The following is a 19398-nucleotide window of genomic DNA, read 5'->3' as shown; positions in this document are numbered from 1 at the left end:
TTGTACATTACATGTTTGTGGGAAACTGTATTGAATGCTTTAGCATAGTCCAGATAAACAAAATCCACTGGCATCCTCTATCTGAATTACTGCTTATTCCTCATAGAATGTTAGTAGAATGGTCTGATAACATGGATTCTTAAATCCATTCTAGTTGATACTTACCATTTTTGCTGGCAAATTCTTAAATATTGTTCCTTACCATACCCTCCCATACCTTTAATTCATTGATGTAAGGCTAACTGGTCTATAGTTACCTGGTATACATCTTGATTCTTGAACCTTTTTTGAATATCAGTACAACATTTGCTTTTCATCAATTGGTTGATATGATTCCTGCCTGTAAGGTCTTCTAAAAATTAGGAGGCATGGCCTAGCAATAACTTAATTTTTATTTTGATTAGAATTAATTTAAATTTTAAAGGTTAATTTCCTTGAGGACTCTTGGATGTAAGCCATCTGGACCTGGAGATTTGCTGATACTAAGGTTAGGTGTAGACCTGTGTCTAAGCCACTGCTTCTCTGAAAAGCGATCAGTGCTTGGATCATTTTTGAGAGCTGTTTGACAGGCAGTAAGGAGATGTGACTCCTCTTCACCACCTGTTTTAACCCCATAATGCCGGGTGTTTGTGGTTCTTCCTCATTCGCTTGAATGGGTTTCCTGCGGTGGACTTGCTGGCTGCTGCTTGTGACATGTTTGTTAGTCATGGGTGTGAAGCAAAGTATCGCGATCAGTGTACGTCAACACCCCTGCCATTGCAGCTTAAGGGGGGTGGTGGCTTGGGGGCTCTAAAAATACAGCTCAACCATGTGTACTTAATGCCCCCCAACCGCAAGTCTAAACAAGCTTGAAAGTAGTTCTAAAGTCTTGCAACTTAATGCATTCTCTCTACTATCTGTCCTATCCCACCATCCCTACTGTGTCACCATTCAGGTGCTGTCTCCAGCTACAGCACAGCTCCTCTCACTTCCTACCTCTTCAGGAGAAACTGAGGGCAGCAGAGCCATAGGCTCCTTCTGCTGTCCATCAAATACTATTGATATTTGGGAATTTTTATTTAATTTGTGTTTTCTGGGTTTTTATTTTATGTAAATAGGATATTTTTTAAGTTTGGGATGCTCAAAGCAAAGCATTCACTGACCATCTGTTTGTTGGGCTGCCTTTTGTTCACAGGACACCATTGCATTGTAAGAGAAAAAGAAAATTGAGCACTGTCCCTGATACTTTTTTTATTTGCACTAACACAAAAATTTTCAGGACAAGCTTTCAGGGTATGTCCCCTTCTTCAAGGTCCAAGCAGTGCTAAGGGGACATACCCTGAAAGCTTGTCCAAATAAAAAAAGTATCACAGACAGTACTCAATTTTCTCTGTCACAATTGCACTAATATGGCTACAATCACATCAAGTATAAGTTTAAGAGAAAAAAAAACTGCAAAGTTTGCAGCTAATCCACCTCTTATTATATCACTCACAAAAGTTAGGCATATACCAGTTAGGCCTATTATCCTTGATGATAACTGTCTTGCTGCTGGACAATTTCATATGTATCCTCTGTAGTGTCCTATTTCTTGTAGTAAAGACCCAGCTTATGCATTTACCTTATTTGCATATTCTTGCTATTTAAAATGATCCTATTGCTGGCCAATTTTACAATGCTGTGTGATTTTTGATCTTATACCGTGTACAGACAATCGGAATTTTGGTCGGAAAAAACTCTGATGGTTTTCCCGACGGACTACCGATGGGATTTCGCTCAAGCTGTTTTGCATACACACAGTCACACCAAATTCCGACCGAACGCGGTGACATACAACACATACGACGGGACTAGAAAAGGGAAGTTCAATACCCAGTAGCCAATAGCATCCATCTCGTAGTTGAATCTGAGCATGCGTGAGTTTTTGCGAGTCGGAATTGCATACACACGGCCGGAATTTTTGCTGGCAGGAATTCGGCCAGCTAAATTCCAATGGAGCATACACACGGTCGCATTTTCCGATGAAAAGCTCTCATCGGTCTTTTGCTGGCCAAAATTCTGATCGTACGTGTGTGCACGGCATTAGTTCTTGTTGTAAAACATCTGCATGCACTCTTTTTCTCTATTGCATTTTCAGCCAATTCTACCTCATTAAAATGTCCTGCGGCTGGCCTATTTTACACTACCGTATCATCTGCAGTTTTTAAATCCTTAATCAAAGCTTGATAGAAACTGGCCAGGGGCAGGGCAGTTTTTTTGCATCAGCGAAAACAGGGACAACAACAACCATTTATTAAAAAAGCATGTGTCACTGCTAAAGTTACCTGCAAAAATATATTTTTTTTAACTGAAATGAATCAAATTTGGGTACTGCTGCTTTATGTAGGCCAAGCTAATGAGAAAATGAGTATTTCCCAGCTTCTCATTCCTTTTTTTTCTTTTACAGTAGATTTCCTATTGGGCCTAACTTTGGCCAGAGTTTAACAAGATTGCCTCCCCATAGAATTAAGTGGAATTCTAAGTTTGGGTCTGCAGTTCAAACACTTTTGCTGAACCCTTGGCGAGTCAAACCTGGGCAGATGCATCATCATTATGATTCACCACCCAAACACATGAAACAATTCTATTCACTGTTAATTAACTTAACACATGTGACACGGCAGTCAGGAAAATACTATACGGCATATTAAGTAAATTTATCCTTCTGTGGGTCTGGTCCATTATCCCTGAGTTGCATGTGATTCCTTTCTTGCATACGTTTGCCAGGCTATAAAGCTGTAAAATATGATTAGAGAACTATAAATTATCTAACAAAATAAAGTAGCTAAATGTTGTTGCTGAGCATAGTCATTTTTTTAAACAGACATACATAATAGAATTAATTGCATAATAGTTGTTGATAGTATAGTATTATGAGCATTATTACATGGAAATTAGTTAGTCTGTGTAGAAAATTTTAGGTCGATGTATTTATAAAGACAGCTATGGTTCTAATAAATTGGACTGAAATTGCTAGTTGGCATTTTAGTTGAAAAATCACAATATTGGTATTGCCTTCTGCCATTGCTCATGTACTATGGATATCCAATACATTCTATATAATATGTATACTCTTTTACTTACCGGTTGCAATCACTGTATGCATTGGAAGAGCAATTTATCAATAAAAAAAAGTTTTGATAAAAAAAAAAAAAAAAAGACAGCTATGAGTTAAAGTGTGTGTAAAATTATTTTTTCTTGTTTTGGATTAAAATTCCTGTGGGGCTTTTACTGTTATCCGGGGCTCTGAGATTTACCCTACTGAGGGAAAATCTGCAACAGGAACACAGACAATAATAATCAGACAGGGGATCTAGTCATCCCATACTCTGTTAAAGAAAAGTTAAGAAATTACCCATGCAGGGAATATTAGAATAGGGTGGAAAAATAGACAAGTGACATACAATGGTCTGGCAAAACAAATTGAAAATATGAAAAATCCTGCTCAGATATAGACTGCCTATGCAATACATCTGTACAATCAAGGGTCTAGCTAATGTATCCAATCAATATATACCCAGTCAGGCAGGGTTTTTTTTTTTTTTGCATTGCATACAGTCCGTGTTGGTAGATCTAAAGAAGATTACACAATCAGATTGTAACATGTGTGGTGAGCTTCTGTCTACTAACTCTGCCTCTCTAGCTTTCACAAGTGAAAAAAAAAAAGAATAACAGCTGGTAGTAGGTACAATTAGTGAATGTACTAACTGTGACTATGATGGGATGATGATGTTAATAGCAGTAAGTGAAATCCGCAGCAAGCTCTGACTCTAAAGCCCCATACACACTGAGATTTTGTGCTGATTTTTGTCTTCAGATTTACCAAATCCTTGTAGTGCAAGGGCCTGCCTGATTGCATACAAACTGAAACTGCTAAGGTTTGACCTCATATTATATGGTTTTGGTAAATCTGAAGACAAAAATCTGCAGAAAATCTGTTGGTGTGTATGGGGCTTAAGTGAAATACCCAGAAAAATAATGTACATCTAACATTTAGATCATTAATGAAGTGTTACAGGTGCCAATGATGACCTGCCAAAGAATTTCAACTAGTATGCAGTCAGTTTTGTGAAGTGAAGAGAGCGCTGAAATCTGAGTGGAAGAAAGGCACACACCTTCTTCACACAGAAACTGAGGCTATCAATCACAGGCAGTGTGCTGGAGCTCCCCCCCCCCCACACACTTTTTTCTCTTGGTGTCAGGAAAACTTGTCAAAAGTTTGTTATGCTGATAGCAGAGGAACGAAACAGCAGGCAGAAATGTCACGCAGTGCTCTGGATTGAGACAAGTACTGTACACACCATAGAGAGGTTTACTGTACATTGATCATATTTCATGTCTGAGGTTTACAGACACTTTAACTGTCAGCATATGGGCATGCAGCCAATCCGATTGATCCCTAGAATAGTCTCTCCCTCTTCCAATTCAAATGCTGCTGCACAGATTTATCAGTAAGTTATAATAAACCCAAAAGCAGGCACTTACACTGGTTGCAAGTATTTAACAGGCATTTTATCAAAATGAATACTAAAAACATTTATTGATGATTTTTATATCTGCTTGGAGTTGTAGATACTGTATTGTTAACTGTACAACTGTAGATACTGCACCTGGCACGACTTTGAAGTTGTTGCTAGAGTATGTTGTATTAATAATTTACAATTTTGCAACTTAGTTCTGCATTTTCATTTAAAAGCGGGGCTGCCATCTTGTGGTAAGTTAGCTGTACAGCTGGTATAGCTCTTATTTTTATTCCATGTTCAGTTTATGTGATATATATATATATATATATATATATATATATATATATATATATATATATATATATATATATATATATATATATATATATGTGTGTGTGTGTGTATGTGTATGTATATATGTTTGTGTTACACCCCTCACATTTTTGTAAATATTTTATTATATGCTTTCATGTGACAACACTGAAGAAATTGGTGAGTGTACAGCTTGTATAACAGTGTAAATTTGCTGTTCCCTCAAAATAACTCAACACACAGCCATTAATGTCTAAACCACTGGCAGATAAAGTGAGTACACCCCTAACTGAAAATGTCCAAATTGGGCCCAATTAGCCATTTTCCCTCCACGGGGTCATGTAATTTGTTAGTGTTACAAGTTCTGAGGTGTAAATGGGGAGCAGGTGTTCTAAATTTGCTGTTATCGCTCTCACTCTCTCATACTGGTCACTAGAAGTTCAACATGGCACCTCATGGCGAAAAACTCTCAGAGGATCTGAAAAATATAATTGTTGCTCCACATAAAGATGGCCTAGGGCCTAGGCTATAAGAAGATTGCCAAGACTCTGAAACTGGGCTGCAGCACGGTAGCCAAGACCATACAGCGGATCAACAGGACAGGTTCCACTCAGAACAGGCCTTGCCATGGTCGACCAAAGAAGTTGAGTGCACGTGCTCAGCATCATATCTAGAAGTTGTCAATGGGGAATAGACATAAGAGTGCTTCCAGCCTTGATACAGAGGTTGAAGGGGTGGGGGGTCAGCCTGTCAGTGCTCAGACCATACATTGCACACTGCATCAAATTGGTCTGTATGGCTGTCATTCCAGAAGGAAGCCTCTTCTAAAGATGATGCACAAGAAAGCCTGCAAACAGTTAGGACATGGATTACTGGAACCATGTTCTGTGGTCTAATGAGACCAAGATTATTATTATTATTATTATTATTCAGGATTTACAACAATTTACACAGTGCTTGATAAACGTACTTGGTTCAGATGGTGTCAAGTGTGTGTTGCGGCAACTTGGTGAGGAGTACAAAGACAAGTATGTCTTGCCTACAGTCAAACATGGTGGTGGGAGTGTCATGGTCTGGGGCTGCATGTGCTCTACTGGCACTAGGGAGCTACAGTTCATTGAGGAAACCATAAATGCCAACATGTACTGTGACATACTGAAGCAGAGCATGATCCCCTCCCTTTGGAGACTGAGCTGCAAGGCTGTATTTCAACAAGATAACGACCCCAGGCACACCTCCAAGACGACCACTGCTTTGCTAAAGAAGCTAAGGGTAAAGGTGATGGACTGGCCAAGCATGTCTCCAGACCTAAACCTTATTGAGCATCTGTGGGGCATCCTCAAACGGAAGGTGGAGGAGTGAAAGGTCTCTAACATCTACCAGCTTTGTGATGTCGTCATGGAGGAGTGGAAGAGGATTCCAGTGGCAACCTGTGAAGCTCTGGTGAACTCCATGACCAAGGGGGTTAAGGCAGTGCTGGAAAATAATGGTGGCCACACAAAATATTGACATTTTGGGCCCAATTTGGAAATTTTCACTTAGGGGTGTACTCACCTTTGTTACAAGCGGTTTAGACATTAATGGTTGTGTTGTTATTTTGAGGGGGCAGCAGATTTACACTGTTATACAAGCTGTACACTCACTACTTTACATTGTAGAAAAGTGTAATTTCTTCAGTGTTGTCACATTAGAAGATATAATAAAATATTTACAAAAATGTATATCCTAATGCCTGTATCCTTAATGATGCCTGTCACATGAAACATGTGACTTATAAAACATTAGTTCTCAGTCACATATAACGGGGGTGTCACACCACTTTTTTCATTTATGGCATGGGCATACCGAAGTTTGTATATGGCAACATGCATACATAATCTATCAACCCTTTTGGGTGTATGATGAAATAGTACAAAAATACAAAAAATCTACATTGTTACCTGATTGGAATAAAACTTATAAAGGCAACAATAGAGATCACGATGAAACTGAAGCCACTAAACCAGTCTAGAGTAACTTGATATATTGCAATATATGCTGTTGATGTTGCCACAGCCACAACTCCCATGATGATCTGAAGTACTGCAAATACCTTTCCTGAAAAATAATACGGTTGTCATTCATTTATCTGCCAACAGGCATATACAATAATGCTTATGTTTCCTAAAAGCTAACCTGTGCAAGGCCCTGCTCATCTTCATTCCCCAAGCTCCCTCACCACTAAGTTTAGCACCGAGAGTCAATGAAAATACTAGACATGCGCTGCCGAAAAATGTGTTTGTTTTTCTTTCATTCGTTTTTTTTATTTATTTTTTCTGAAATTAGTTAATTCGAAAATTCAAAATTTTGGAAATTCAGAAATTCGAAAATTTGGAAATTTGGAAATTCAAAAATCCGAAAATAAGAAAGTAAAATCCAAAAGTACAAACATCCAAAAATTCTAAATAATAACTAACTAATAATAACTAACTATTAAATTATAGGTATTTCTAATTTCCTTTTGGCTGGATTGTAACGAATACAAATTTTTCTGAAGTTACGAATTATCCAAAATAAATAATGACGCATCTAAACAAATTGAATGGAACAAAATAAAAATAAATAATAATACGTTTTTATTATTTATTACTATTAATTTGTTACGTTCCATTCGTTTAGATACGGCATTTGTTATTATGGATAATCCGTAACTTCTGATGAATTCATATTCGTTACATTCACCAACAGCCAAATTTGAAAGGACATTCTGATACCTATAATTTAATAATTAGTAATAGCTATGTAATTATTAGTTAGTTATTATTTCAGATTTTCTAATTTTTGGATTTTCGAATTATCAGATTTCCGAATTTTGAATTAGCTATGTTATAGGAACATCCAGAAATGTTAAGCCCCATACACACTATCAGATTTTCTGCTGATTTTTGTCTTCAGATTTACCAAATTATGTAGTGCAAGGGCCTGCCTGATTGTATACACATTAAAACGCCTAAGGTTTGACCTCATATTATATGGTTTTGGTAAATCTGAAGACAAAAATCAGCAGAAAATCTGATAGTATGTATGGGGCTTTAAAGTGTAACTAAATGAAAAACTTTAATGGAGTAATGGAGGGTTTAGGGCAGGGGTAGACAACCTTTTGAGCACAGTGTGCCAAAAATGTTTTCAAAGAAATTGAGCGTGACAATTTTTTTTACAAAAAAAAATGTCAACTTCACACTCTCAATCCAGTGTCCCCATTGGAAGATCTCCTCTCTATTACTGTTCTGATGTCAACCCAAAATGTTGGATAATCTTATAATTTCACTTTCAATGGTAATGGTAAACAGTACAAATAGAGAGGGTGACCCCCCCTAGACAGCAATAAAAACCCGACAGGTGATCTAATCCCTCTCCACTCTATCCAAAACTAAAATAAAAGTCATGATAGCCGCTGTTAAGCAATGAATTATCAGAGCACTAGGTGGAGCACTAGGAGTGGAGCAGATATATGTGTGAAGATTTTACATTGTCACAAGAACATTATATATTCATTTTCCAGCAAGATAGACATAAACTTATGTGTTTGATTTTTCACATAAATGGTGGAGGAATTTATTTGTATGTGTGCATATTGGTGAAACTTTAATGTAAGCAGTTTTTCTGTGTGTAGAATTATGCATATGGTATATATTGTGCAGCACAAGGAGTTAATTTAAAGATATACACCTTAACATGGACATCGTTGACCCTGACAGCTCAGAATTGTGGAGGTAAGTACAGCGTGGGAAGGGGGCCCCGATCTGTAAAGGTGAACTAATCCTTTAAACTTAAAAGTAAACATTTATATACCACAGGGTGTAGACATAAATGCTGTTCACCCCAGCTTCAGACCAACAGTGGCGGAATTATAGGGGTCGCCAAGATCGCAGTGGCGATGGGGGGAAGCTGAGAAGAGCTCCCCGATCATCAGCCGAACTGAAAATCGGCACTATGCAGGGAGCTCTTCACATTAGACTAAATGAAAGCACAGTGTGTGCTCTTTGTCTCCCCCTAGAGTGCAGTACCCGGCAGGAAAAGCCAAGGTAAATGTCTGCCGTTTTTTTTTTTTATAAGACTAGCTACTGTATTTGTGTTTATATGTGTGTATGTGAGCATGCATGTATGTATGTGTGTGTGTGTGTGTGAGCATGCATGTATGTGTGTGTGTGTGAGCACGCCCCCTCTCTCCAGCCACCTCCTCTATGACCAATGGATAGATTCGTGCATAGCATAGCATGAATCTATCCATGACCACTGCTGCCACCCCCATATTTAGGTGTTTGGTCCCTTTTGGGGTGCCGGGTGCCTAAATTACAGCAGCGGGGGGTGTTTTGCAGCACCTGATTAGAGCCATAGGCTCTAATAGGCTTCAAAATAGGTGAACTGTGAGCACCATGCTTGACACTCACAGTCCACCCAGGTATGTTAGAAAAGTGAATTAATATTCACTTTCCTAACACTGAACCGCCTCTCCACCAATCAGGTGGGAGGGTCTGTTACCCATCACCTGATTGGCTTAAACGATAGGTGCAGCTATTGGACGCCTATTAGGAGGAGAGGACGGGAGATGAGGATGGCAGGAGATGCATGGAGGACCCCGCTCATGGCTGTTACCCGCTGCCCCACCAAGACAGGGTAAGTGGCAGGCAGACAGGGAGCGGGTGGTGGGGATTCACAGTGGCAGCATTTGATGTGCACAGTGGCGCCATTTGATGGCCACAGTGGCAGAGCTTGATGGGCACAGTGGCAGAGCTCGATGGGCACAGTGGCAGAGCTTGATGGGTACACTGGCAGCATTTGATGGGCACACTGGCAGAATTTGATGGGCACAGTGGCAGAGTTTGATGGGCACAGTGGTGACATTTGATGGCACAGTGGTGGCATTTGATGGTGCAGTGGCTGCAATTGATGGGCACAGTGGCTGTAATTTATGTATTTTTCAGTTTGCTTGCGCCCCCCTAAAAATTTTGAACACCAGCTGCCACTGGTTTATATGTGTGTGCATATGTGCATTTATATATATGTGTGTGTGTTTTTATATATGTGTGTGTGTGTGTTTACATGTATGTGTGCACATTTTATGTAAAATGCAGTTTCTCCGAAAAGCGATCCATGCTCGGATTGCTTTTCAGAGGCATTTGACAGCCGGTAGAGAGGCAATATGTTGCCTACTGACCACCTGTTTTAACCCCTTAAATGCATCATCACTATGCTGCAACTGCATGCAATGCACACAGTTGCAGGGGGGTTGGAGTGCAGCCCCATTCACCTAGGGGTATAATTCAAGGGTGCCCTGACTGGAAAAACATGGTGAAACACCGACATAGAGGAACTGATCTCTCTATTTTCCTCCTGCAGCCGCTGAATGCCTGTGGGTGGAAGAGGAGGAGAAGCGGGGGGAAATGGAAATGGAGAAATCGGTTCCTTTATATACGGCCACCCACTTGGGACCGGGCCCTGGTGTTCCACCATCGGGCTGGGAGAAAAGAGCCCTGTCCGGAGGTCGGGGGGGGGGGGGGGCCCTCCATGGTTTCTTGCATCGGGGCCCTGAACGTTCTAGTTACGCCACTGCAGACCTAACCACAGTCCATGAGTTATTTCCACCACCAATAAGGTTGATGCCCTTAGATAGGGGGCAGGAGGTGGATCATGCTTATTATAAGGTGTCACAGAGGATACATTTTTGACCAAAAAGGTAGTATCTTGCGGACATTTAGAGTCATTTGGATGAAGGCATTAACTTGCCAGCAGAAGACCACTTACCAATGTGTAGGGAAGGGCTCCCTCAGTAGCTGGGCCAGCGAGGTGTTAGTTCCCCCTAACCAGAGAGTCAGTAGCGTTCAGTTCCTGGGAGGGAGGAGTCTCTCATATGACATGCCACCGGCATTGTGTCACTAACAGCAGGTTTCCCTGTGTATTTAAAGGCTACATTGACACTGGCCCCATAAATTTGCTTATATGAACGCAGGTGAAAACATTCTGAGAGGTATAGTCTTTGTTTTGCGTTTCAGAATGTACTTACGTTTAGATGCGGTTTGCAGTTTACATGAGAAATCAGTTTAAATGGGTTTAAGTGCTCGCTGTAGACTTTTCCCTTCAGATTCCCTTTTATCATACATTTACATGAAGTTCAGATCCATTTAGAGTATCTAATCTGCCCCTGGACATACAGCATTCTGTTGCTTTTAAATTCAGCTAAACTAAATGCACCTTAATGAATCTAAATGCAATGTAAGGCATATACCAATTAAAATCTTTATATGTTTTAATATGCATTTAGAAATGTCCTATAAATACATATAATTGCAGGTATGTCATTGTGAGTGTGCATAAGGCCTTACCCTAGCAGATGAGGCAATGTAATAATTCTGTTCTGGGTGCATGCAAGTGAGGAATATCATTTCTATTTTTTAGAACTTTGTAGTTCTTAGAAATTAATGCAATCTCAACCCAGTAGGACAACACTGAATCTTATTAGTAAGGGTATTTATTGCATTTATGCATAAGTCATTTATGCATGCCTTATGCCGCGTGCACAGGACCGGACTTTCCGTCAGAAAAGGTCTGATGGTCTTCCTGACGGACTTTCGACGAAGTTACAATGGACTTCCGAATGAACAGACTAAAGTCCGTTAGTTTTGAACGTGATGATGTAAGACGGGACTAAAAAAGGAAGTTCAATAGCCAGTACGGGGGCGGATCCAGAGTCTAATCTCGGGAGGGGCACTGCTATAAAATATGTTTTTTTGAGGGCAATTTATATGGGAAATGGCTGGTATTGGCGCTTCAATCATTACGGCACCATGGTTGTTATGGTGTCAGGATGATTGAAGCGCATTATTTCTATTAATACATTGTAATATAAAATTAAATGGTTCAACTCACCATAATGCAGAATCAGTGGGAGCCCTGAGGGTGTAATTTGCCATGTCACCTGCCACCAAATGCGGATTGTCACTTGCCACGTCACTTGTCACGAAATGCGGATTGTTACTGGCCACGTCACCTGCCGCACATTGCGGATTGTCACTTGCCACGTAGCCTGCCACACATTGCGGAATGTCACTTGCCACGTTGCCTGCCACACATTGCGGATTGCCACTTGCAACGTAGCCTGCCACACATTGCGGATTGTCACTTGCCACATCACCTGCCACACATTGCGGATTGTCACTTGCCACGTAGTCTGCCACACATTGTGGATTGCCACTTGCCACGTAGTCTGCCACACATTGCGGATTGCCACTTGCCACGTAGCCTGCCACACATTGCGTATTGTCACCTACTGTGTCACTTTTCTGCTAAGGTGGTCTTTTGTTGACACCCGGAGTGAAGATAGGAAGCAGAGAGATGATGTAATCTCTCTGCTGCACACAGCTTCCTGCACAGTGAGGGCGGAACTGGAGGGATGCAGGGCAGTGAGAGATGATGTCATCTCCCTGCTTCCCTGCCTGCTGGCTTCCTGATTGGCCAGCAGCCCTCCTAAGCCGCCCAGCTGCCCCCCCCTCACCCGTCCACTCAGCGCAATCACCCACGGAACCGGCCGCGCTGGCACCCACGGAACCGGCCGCGCTGGTACCCTCGGAACCGGCCGCGGAACCGGCCACGATTGCACCCGTGGAACCGGCTATTCTGTCATTAGCTGGCGGTATTCTCGGAGGGGGCAATTGACCCGTTGCCCCCCTGGATCCGCCCCTGAGCCAGTAGCCCTTGCGTTGTATTTGGACCAGCATACAGACAAACGTTTTTTCCGATAGGAATTGAGTCCGTTGGACAGATTTGAAACATGTTCTATTTCTAGTTCAGTCTGAATTTTTTAAAGAAAAACGATCGGACTATCCCACACATGGACGGAAGGATTCTGTCTGACCTATTTTGCCTGAAAGTCCGGTCGTGTGTACGCGGCATTAGTCAGTCAAGAGTATCATCAAGAGTCATCACAATGAAAGCAATAAAAAGTAAATGCATATTCTATAATACAAGTTAATATAGAAATAATATTCTTCTATGCCTGAAATTGGTGTGTAATTGCATAGCTTTTTTGGCTCAAAACCAGCCACAACCTTTAAAGTGATTTGTAAACCTTGAGTTGTTTTAATAAAATAATATAAACATTTTATACTTACTTGCTCTGTGCACAGGGCAGGTCTCCTGCTGGTGCTCCTGGCTCCTCCTCTCCAGTGAGTGCCCCCATAGAAAGCGGCTTTCTATGGGGAAATTTGTCACTCCTGAGCTGCCCTGTCTGCGTCTATAGATACAGACAGTACCGCTCAGCCTTGCCCCCTACTTTATCTTCACAGAATTTGATTGAAAGCAGCAGGAGCCAATGACTCCCACTGCTATCAATCTGCCCTGTGAGAAGAGAGAGAGAGAGAGCAGAGAAAAGCTGCTGCTCTTGGGCACAGTGCTCAAGAGCTCAGGTAAGTAGAAGGGGGTGCTAGGGAGGTCCTTTGGCACAGAAGTTTTTTTAATTAATGCATATAATGCATTAAGGTAAAAAACCTTAAGGCTAACCACTTTAATTTAGTCTTGGAGTGGGGAAGGGATAAAACTTCTGTTTGGTTTTTCTTTCTGCCTGTGACCCAATTGGTAAGACTTTTTGTCAATTCCTGTGTAGCAGGGATGTACAGTGCCTTGAAAAAGTATTCACCCCCCTTGGTTTTTAACCTATTTTATTACATTACAGCCTTTAGTTTATTCTTTTTAATCTGAATTATATGTGATGGATCAGAACACAATAGTCTAAGTTGGTGAAGTAAAATTAGCAAAATATATACATAAAACTATTTTTCAGAAATAAAAAAACTGATAATTGGCATGTGCGTATATATTCACCCCCTTTGTTATGAAGCCCATAAAAAGCTCTGGTGCTACCAATTGCCTTCAGAAGTCACATAATTAGTGAAATAATGTCCATCTGTGTGCAATCTAAGTGTCACATGATCTGTCATTATATATATATATACACACCTTTTTGAAAGGCCTCAGAGGCTGCAACACCTAAGCAAGGGGCACCATTTACCGAAAACTGCCAGGTTATACAAAAAAATATCCAAACCTTTGATGATCCCTAGGAGCACCATCAAATCTATCATAACCAAATAGAAAGGACATGGCACAACAGCAAACCTGCCAAGAGACAACCGCATACCAAAACTCATGGACCAGGCAAGGAGGGCATCAATCAGAGAGGCAGCACAGAGACCTAAAGTAACCCTGGAGGAGCTGCTGTACATAGGATGACAATAAGCTGTATGCTCCATAGAGTTGGGCTTTATGGCAGAGAGGCCAGAAAAAAGCCATTACTTTCAGTAAAAAACAAAATGGCACATTCTGAGTTTGCAAAAAAGCATGTGAGAGACTCCCACAATGTATGGAGGAAGGTGCTCTGGTCTGATGAGACTAAAATTGAACTGTTTGACCATCAAAGAAAATGTTATGTCTGGCGCAAATCCAACACAATCACCCAAAAAACACCAGTTTTCAGCAGTTGGGACTGGGAAACTGGTCAGGAGTTGAGGGAAAGATGGATGGTGCACATGGATATTCTTGAGCAAAACCTTTACCACTCTGTGTGTGATTTGAGGCTAGGACGGAGGTTCACCTTCCAGCAGGACAATGACCCCAAACACACTGCTGAGGCAACACTTGAGTGGTTTAAGGGGAAACATGCAAATGTGTTGGAATAGCCTAGTCCAAGCCCAGACCTCAATCCAATATAAAATCTGTGGTCAGACTTACATATTGCTGTTCACAAGAACAAACCATCCAACTTGAAGGAGCTGGAGTCGTTTTGCAAGGAGGAATGGGCAAAAATCCCAGTGGTAAGACGTGGCAAGCTCATAGAGACTTATCCAAATCGATTTGGAGCTGTAATAGCCGCAAAATTTGGCTCTACAAAGTATTGACTTTAGGGGGGTGAATAGTTATGCACATTGACTTTTTCTGTTAATTTGTCCTATTTGTTGTTTGCTTCACAATAATAAAAGAAATCTTTAAAGTTGTGGGCATGTTCTGTAAATTAAATGATGCAAATCCTCAAATAATCCATGTTAATTCCAGGTTGTGAGGCAACAAAACATGAAAAATGCCAAGGGGGATGAATACTTTTGTAAGGCACTGTAGATGGCAGTAAATCACCTTTTTCCTAGAAGAATGAGGAAGTTTTAAAGCCTTCACTATGCTTGTATTATTCGGAGTTCCTATTAGAGGGACTTTCTTTGTTCTTGTGTCACTGGAACAGCATGTGAACAGAATCCCTCCAACAGGAACTCCGGCATCATCTGTCAGGCTTTCAGTCTTGTCTGTATCCCCTTTCAGGATATTTTCCCTCAATTCCTGTGCAGTTTCTGCCACTGTTCTAAAAACCCAAAACAGGTTCCTGACCCTTCCCCTCTCTACTGAAAACCAAAACAAATTGTATTGACTGTAGCGTGAATCCACAGAAAGAATAAGTAAATAACTATTCACAAATAATATTGATGACAGACTATAGTGATTGCTCTGCATGACAAGCTTAGGTATGTAGTTGTCAGTCATACGAAGTATATTTATATTCCCCTTACCATAAGATGACTCCTTTGTGAGTTTGGATAACATAGCCCTGATTGTTGGCATGGGGATCAGAGAAAACATCATGGCAAGTCTGGCTAAAATATAAGAAAAATAGTAAAATAGTATTAAAAATAACAATGCGTTAACTTTAGTTAGAATTTTTCACTTGCTGACATGTATTTAGTTCCCATCAATCTGATTTATGAACATGGTATAGATAATTTTTTCCACAGCAAAATCTAATAAAAGGGGAACTAAATGTGATTTATATGCTCCTAAAGGGTTGACTTGAGAAACCTCATGCAGTGTACACACAAGCAGTTTTTCTGTTGGAATAAACTCTGAAGGTTTCTCAGACGGAATTCCAACGACTCCGCTTAAGCTGTCTTGCATATACACGGTCACAACAAAGTCTGACCATCAAGAACATGGTGACGCACGTACGACGGGACTAGAAAAAGGAAGTTCAATAGCCAGTAGCCAATAGCTTCTGTCTCGTACTTCCTTTAGAGCATGGTCATTTTTGGTGCGCCGGAACAGCATACAGACGAGCGGTTTTCCCGATAGGAATTTGTTCCGTCAGAAAAATTTAGAACATGTTCTCTTTGTAGGTCCGTCAGAATTTTCGACGTTAAAAAAAAAGATGGAGCATACACATGCTCGGAATATACAATGAAAAGCTCCCGTCTGACTTTTTCTGTAGGAAATTCCGCTCCTGTGTACACGGCATAAGAATGTCATATGCACACATCATTCTTTTATAAAAAAGCAAGGTCCTCTGTCTCACCAAAACAAAAAATGATTATACACATTTTTTATGATGATGATATGATGTCATGATGGCTTATGTAATACTGTAAGAACCACTGCTATACATTAGCAAACAAGCAGTAAGGGTGCCCTCTGATGCAGTTAATTTTCGGCTCAATTTAATATGCATCCATTATTTACATAGTTATTTAAAAAATAGAATGCTATTTAAGAAAATATTATAATGGGGGGGGGGAGATAAACCTTGGTTTTTATAAGCCTACCTATACTGATATAGTTTGAAGGTGAAAAAATGGGCTATAGCATAAAAGGACCACAAGGACTATGTAAATATATGCGCATATATAATAAAAGACCACACCCATATATTTATCACACCCACAGTTCACCCATTTGGTGCACCGGGGTCTGTAAATACAAAACATTTAAAAATGTTTTTCTAATTTCCGCCATTATTTAAATTAAATTGCTATGAGCTGCCATTAAAAATTATATGAATAACCCAAGGTGGAGGTTTTTTACTTACCGATGTAATATAGATAGGTCCAGCGTACAAAAGCCATTATAAGAACTCCAGCAAAAAATGAAAACATTCCAAAAATGACCAAGCTCAAATCTTGTAAACATCTGGAGAAAATAAAAACACCAAGAAAACTGGTAACAAAGATCATGTAAGCCGCAGCATTTCCATAGCCAACTTCTACTGGGCCCCAGCTCAGTGGTGTTTTTAGCACAAAAAAATTGATCACATCTTCAGTACCATTGACTGCAGAATTATATAAGGTAGCACTCAAAAACAGAAGAAAAATAGTAACTTTTGAAGAAAATATATATGTTTGCTTGTGTGTTGCAATCTCTTTGGAAGAATTAATTAGTCTGCTGCGTTCTGTAGGAACTTCTTGAGGAACTGCTTGGTCTTCAGCTTGGTCTACAGCAATTTCAGAGATAATCTCCTCTTTTTTAGTAACCTCACAACGAGGAGTCTTCAAAATAAAAATTATATACAAGTGACAAAACGCATAACTTGCAAGGCTGCAGCACACCAAAATTATCCCTGGGTGATTATCAACTTGGTAAATAAATATATGGCCGGAAATTAGGCTTCCGATGAATCCAGCCAAGCCTAGCGTGCACTCTGTGATAACAAGTCTGAGAGACCTTCTCATAGTGGAGGAATCCAGTGAAGCCCATGCCATAACCGATGACCAGTAAGCTGTGAACCAACCACACAAGCCATTGAAAACAGCTGTGCCAAACATGACTTGTATGGGCAAGTCCCAGAGAGTTACAAAGAGAAGACATAAACTGGATATAAAAAACCCAACAAGTGGAACACAAAGTGTTATCTTTCGTTTCCCTTTATCTCCTATCTTTGCCAGAATGTAGGCAGAAGGCAGAGGGGTCAGTCTGATGATGAGGTTGTATATGATGTAGAAATTAGAGATAGACTTCTGTAGTACATCTTCGCTGGAACTGTTCGATTGTGTGTTTGTCTGGTTGTAGTAATTTTTTACCACCAAAAGTAAACCAGTGTCATAAAAGCAGCCAGCTAACTGGGATCCACTTACCACTGGCTCAATCCATGTCCTCATTTTTATGAACTTGAAATTGTTTACCTTTTGAAATAAGAGGTCTTCTTCAGATGATTGAACAACAGCTAGAAGTCGGAGCTTTTTTTGTAGCCAAGTTTAACACATAATCAACTAGCCTAGACTTTCCATAGTCTAAAGAAAACTAAAGTTTAAATTTCACTGTGAATGTATTCTAAATAGGTTGCAAAGTAACGTTGAATCTTTGTGTTTCTTTCCATCATCTTCTGACATCTTCTAAAGCATGAAACCATAAGTAATGGGGTTACAGAGAACTATGTCTGCAGTAAAGTGATGAATGTTAAAAATAATCTAAGGAGCCTTGTTTGTAGGTCAGTTGTGACGAAACAAACTGGTTTTCAGATATGTAAAACTTCCTCCTTTGCCAGACTATTGTGATTCGCTGACTGAAATGGAGAAGTAGGTATTGCAGTGTTAAGAGTGATACAACTTGGCATGAGGAACAAGGAAGAGATAAATGGTTGTCACGTAATTTTAGAAAGTACCTTGTAGCTGAAAAGGTTCTAAAACATTGTGGTAACCTTATTGTGGAAAATTCTGTGCTGAAATATGTTGAACTTTTTTCAGATAGTTAAAAAAAAAAAAGCATTTAATGTAAAACATTCAATATCTTTCTAGATGCATAGAATTTAAAGTGTTTGTAAAGATTCCGTTTTTTTTAAAATAACAAACATGTTATACTTACCTACTTTATGCAATGGTTTTGTACAGAGCAGCCCAGACCCTTCTCTACTCTGGGTTCCCTGCAGGCGCTACTGGCACATCCCCCCCCTGCTGAGTGCCCCCACAGTAAGCTGCTTGCTCTGGGGGCACTCGTTCGTGCTAACTACAGAGCCACCTGTTTTGTCTGAGACACACAGAGCATGGTTTGGCCCTGCCCCTACTCCCTACTCACTAAGTGTGATTAACAGGGCTCCCTTCTCTGTGCTTTGCAAGCTGAGAAAAGTAAAGAAGAAAGATGACCTTGCAGTCTAGGGCAGGGAGAAAACCTGTTTTCTGAAACAGATGAACACTATTCACCCTCCTTACCCCCTGCTGCTCTTACCTCTGGAGATGCTGATGCTTCTGTGACAAATGGGAGAGATTTACTGTGCAGGTGCTGACCAACTAAAATTGCTCTGGTCCATCCTGGAAGTGCTGTACAGAGAAGAGGGAGAAGACCGGCTGTGTGGGTATTGACAGCTCAGCATCCCTACAGCTAAGTACAGCAGGGGCCGGGTGGTGGGTAGGGAGGGTGTACAGTGTTAGTTCACCTTCATTTTTTGCAGAAAAAAAGTGAACACTTTAACTGTAGCAAAAAATAAAAATAATTAGGTCATTGGCCTGGCTGTGCTACCTGGTAGCACTGTCTAAATATCAGGACTGGCTGGACAAATTACATATCCTTACATATAGTAGTAGAGTATTATACCATGTTAGCCCTCAGTTAATGCAGAAAGTTTGGCATTTAAGTTATACCTTTTTTTGCTGAACAACCGCACTCAAATAGTTTGCCCAGAAATTGCATTCCATAAACACTTAAACACATGCACGTTTCATCTGTAGGCACACATCAGAAACAGTTTTTATACTTTAACCACAGCTAAAGACACAGCTGCCCAAAACCCTATATGGGTACGTTGTCCCCTTTAAGAGCCACCAGAGAGCCC

At 40.4% G+C, this 19398-nt stretch overlaps 1 protein-coding gene across 2 annotated transcripts in view; it reads right to left on the bottom strand.

The window, feature by feature from the left end:
* Positions 1-18221, bottom strand: part of LOC143974184 (solute carrier family 46 member 2-like) — an 18911-nt gene extending 690 nt beyond the window's left edge. Inside the window, exons 1-4 of one of the 2 annotated variants that reach the window (XM_077475317.1) lie at positions 16666-18217; positions 15380-15463; positions 6734-6890; positions 1-2754 (exon numbers count right to left, since the gene is read on the bottom strand). The exon at positions 1-2754 is cut by the window's left edge and continues 690 nt beyond it. In XM_077475317.1, coding sequence (XP_077331443.1) covers positions 2700-2754; positions 6734-6890; positions 15380-15463; positions 16666-17731 — 1362 coding nt within the window. In that variant the 5' untranslated portion in view covers positions 17732-18217 and the 3' untranslated portion in view covers positions 1-2699. Of the gene's footprint in view, positions 2755-6733; positions 6891-15379; positions 15464-16665 lie in introns of both variants that reach the window. The other variant, XM_077475318.1, reaches the window with a different exon arrangement.
* Positions 18222-19398: the final 1177 nt, after the last annotated feature.

This window comes from Lithobates pipiens, unplaced genomic scaffold (genome assembly GCF_037356315.1).
Source record: "Lithobates pipiens isolate NorthernLeopardFrog02 unplaced genomic scaffold, aLitPip1_a1.2 Scaffold_13, whole genome shotgun sequence".
Taxonomy (NCBI): domain Eukaryota; kingdom Metazoa; phylum Chordata; class Amphibia; order Anura; family Ranidae; genus Lithobates; species Lithobates pipiens.
This window is presented reverse-complemented; position numbering and strand designations above follow the sequence as displayed.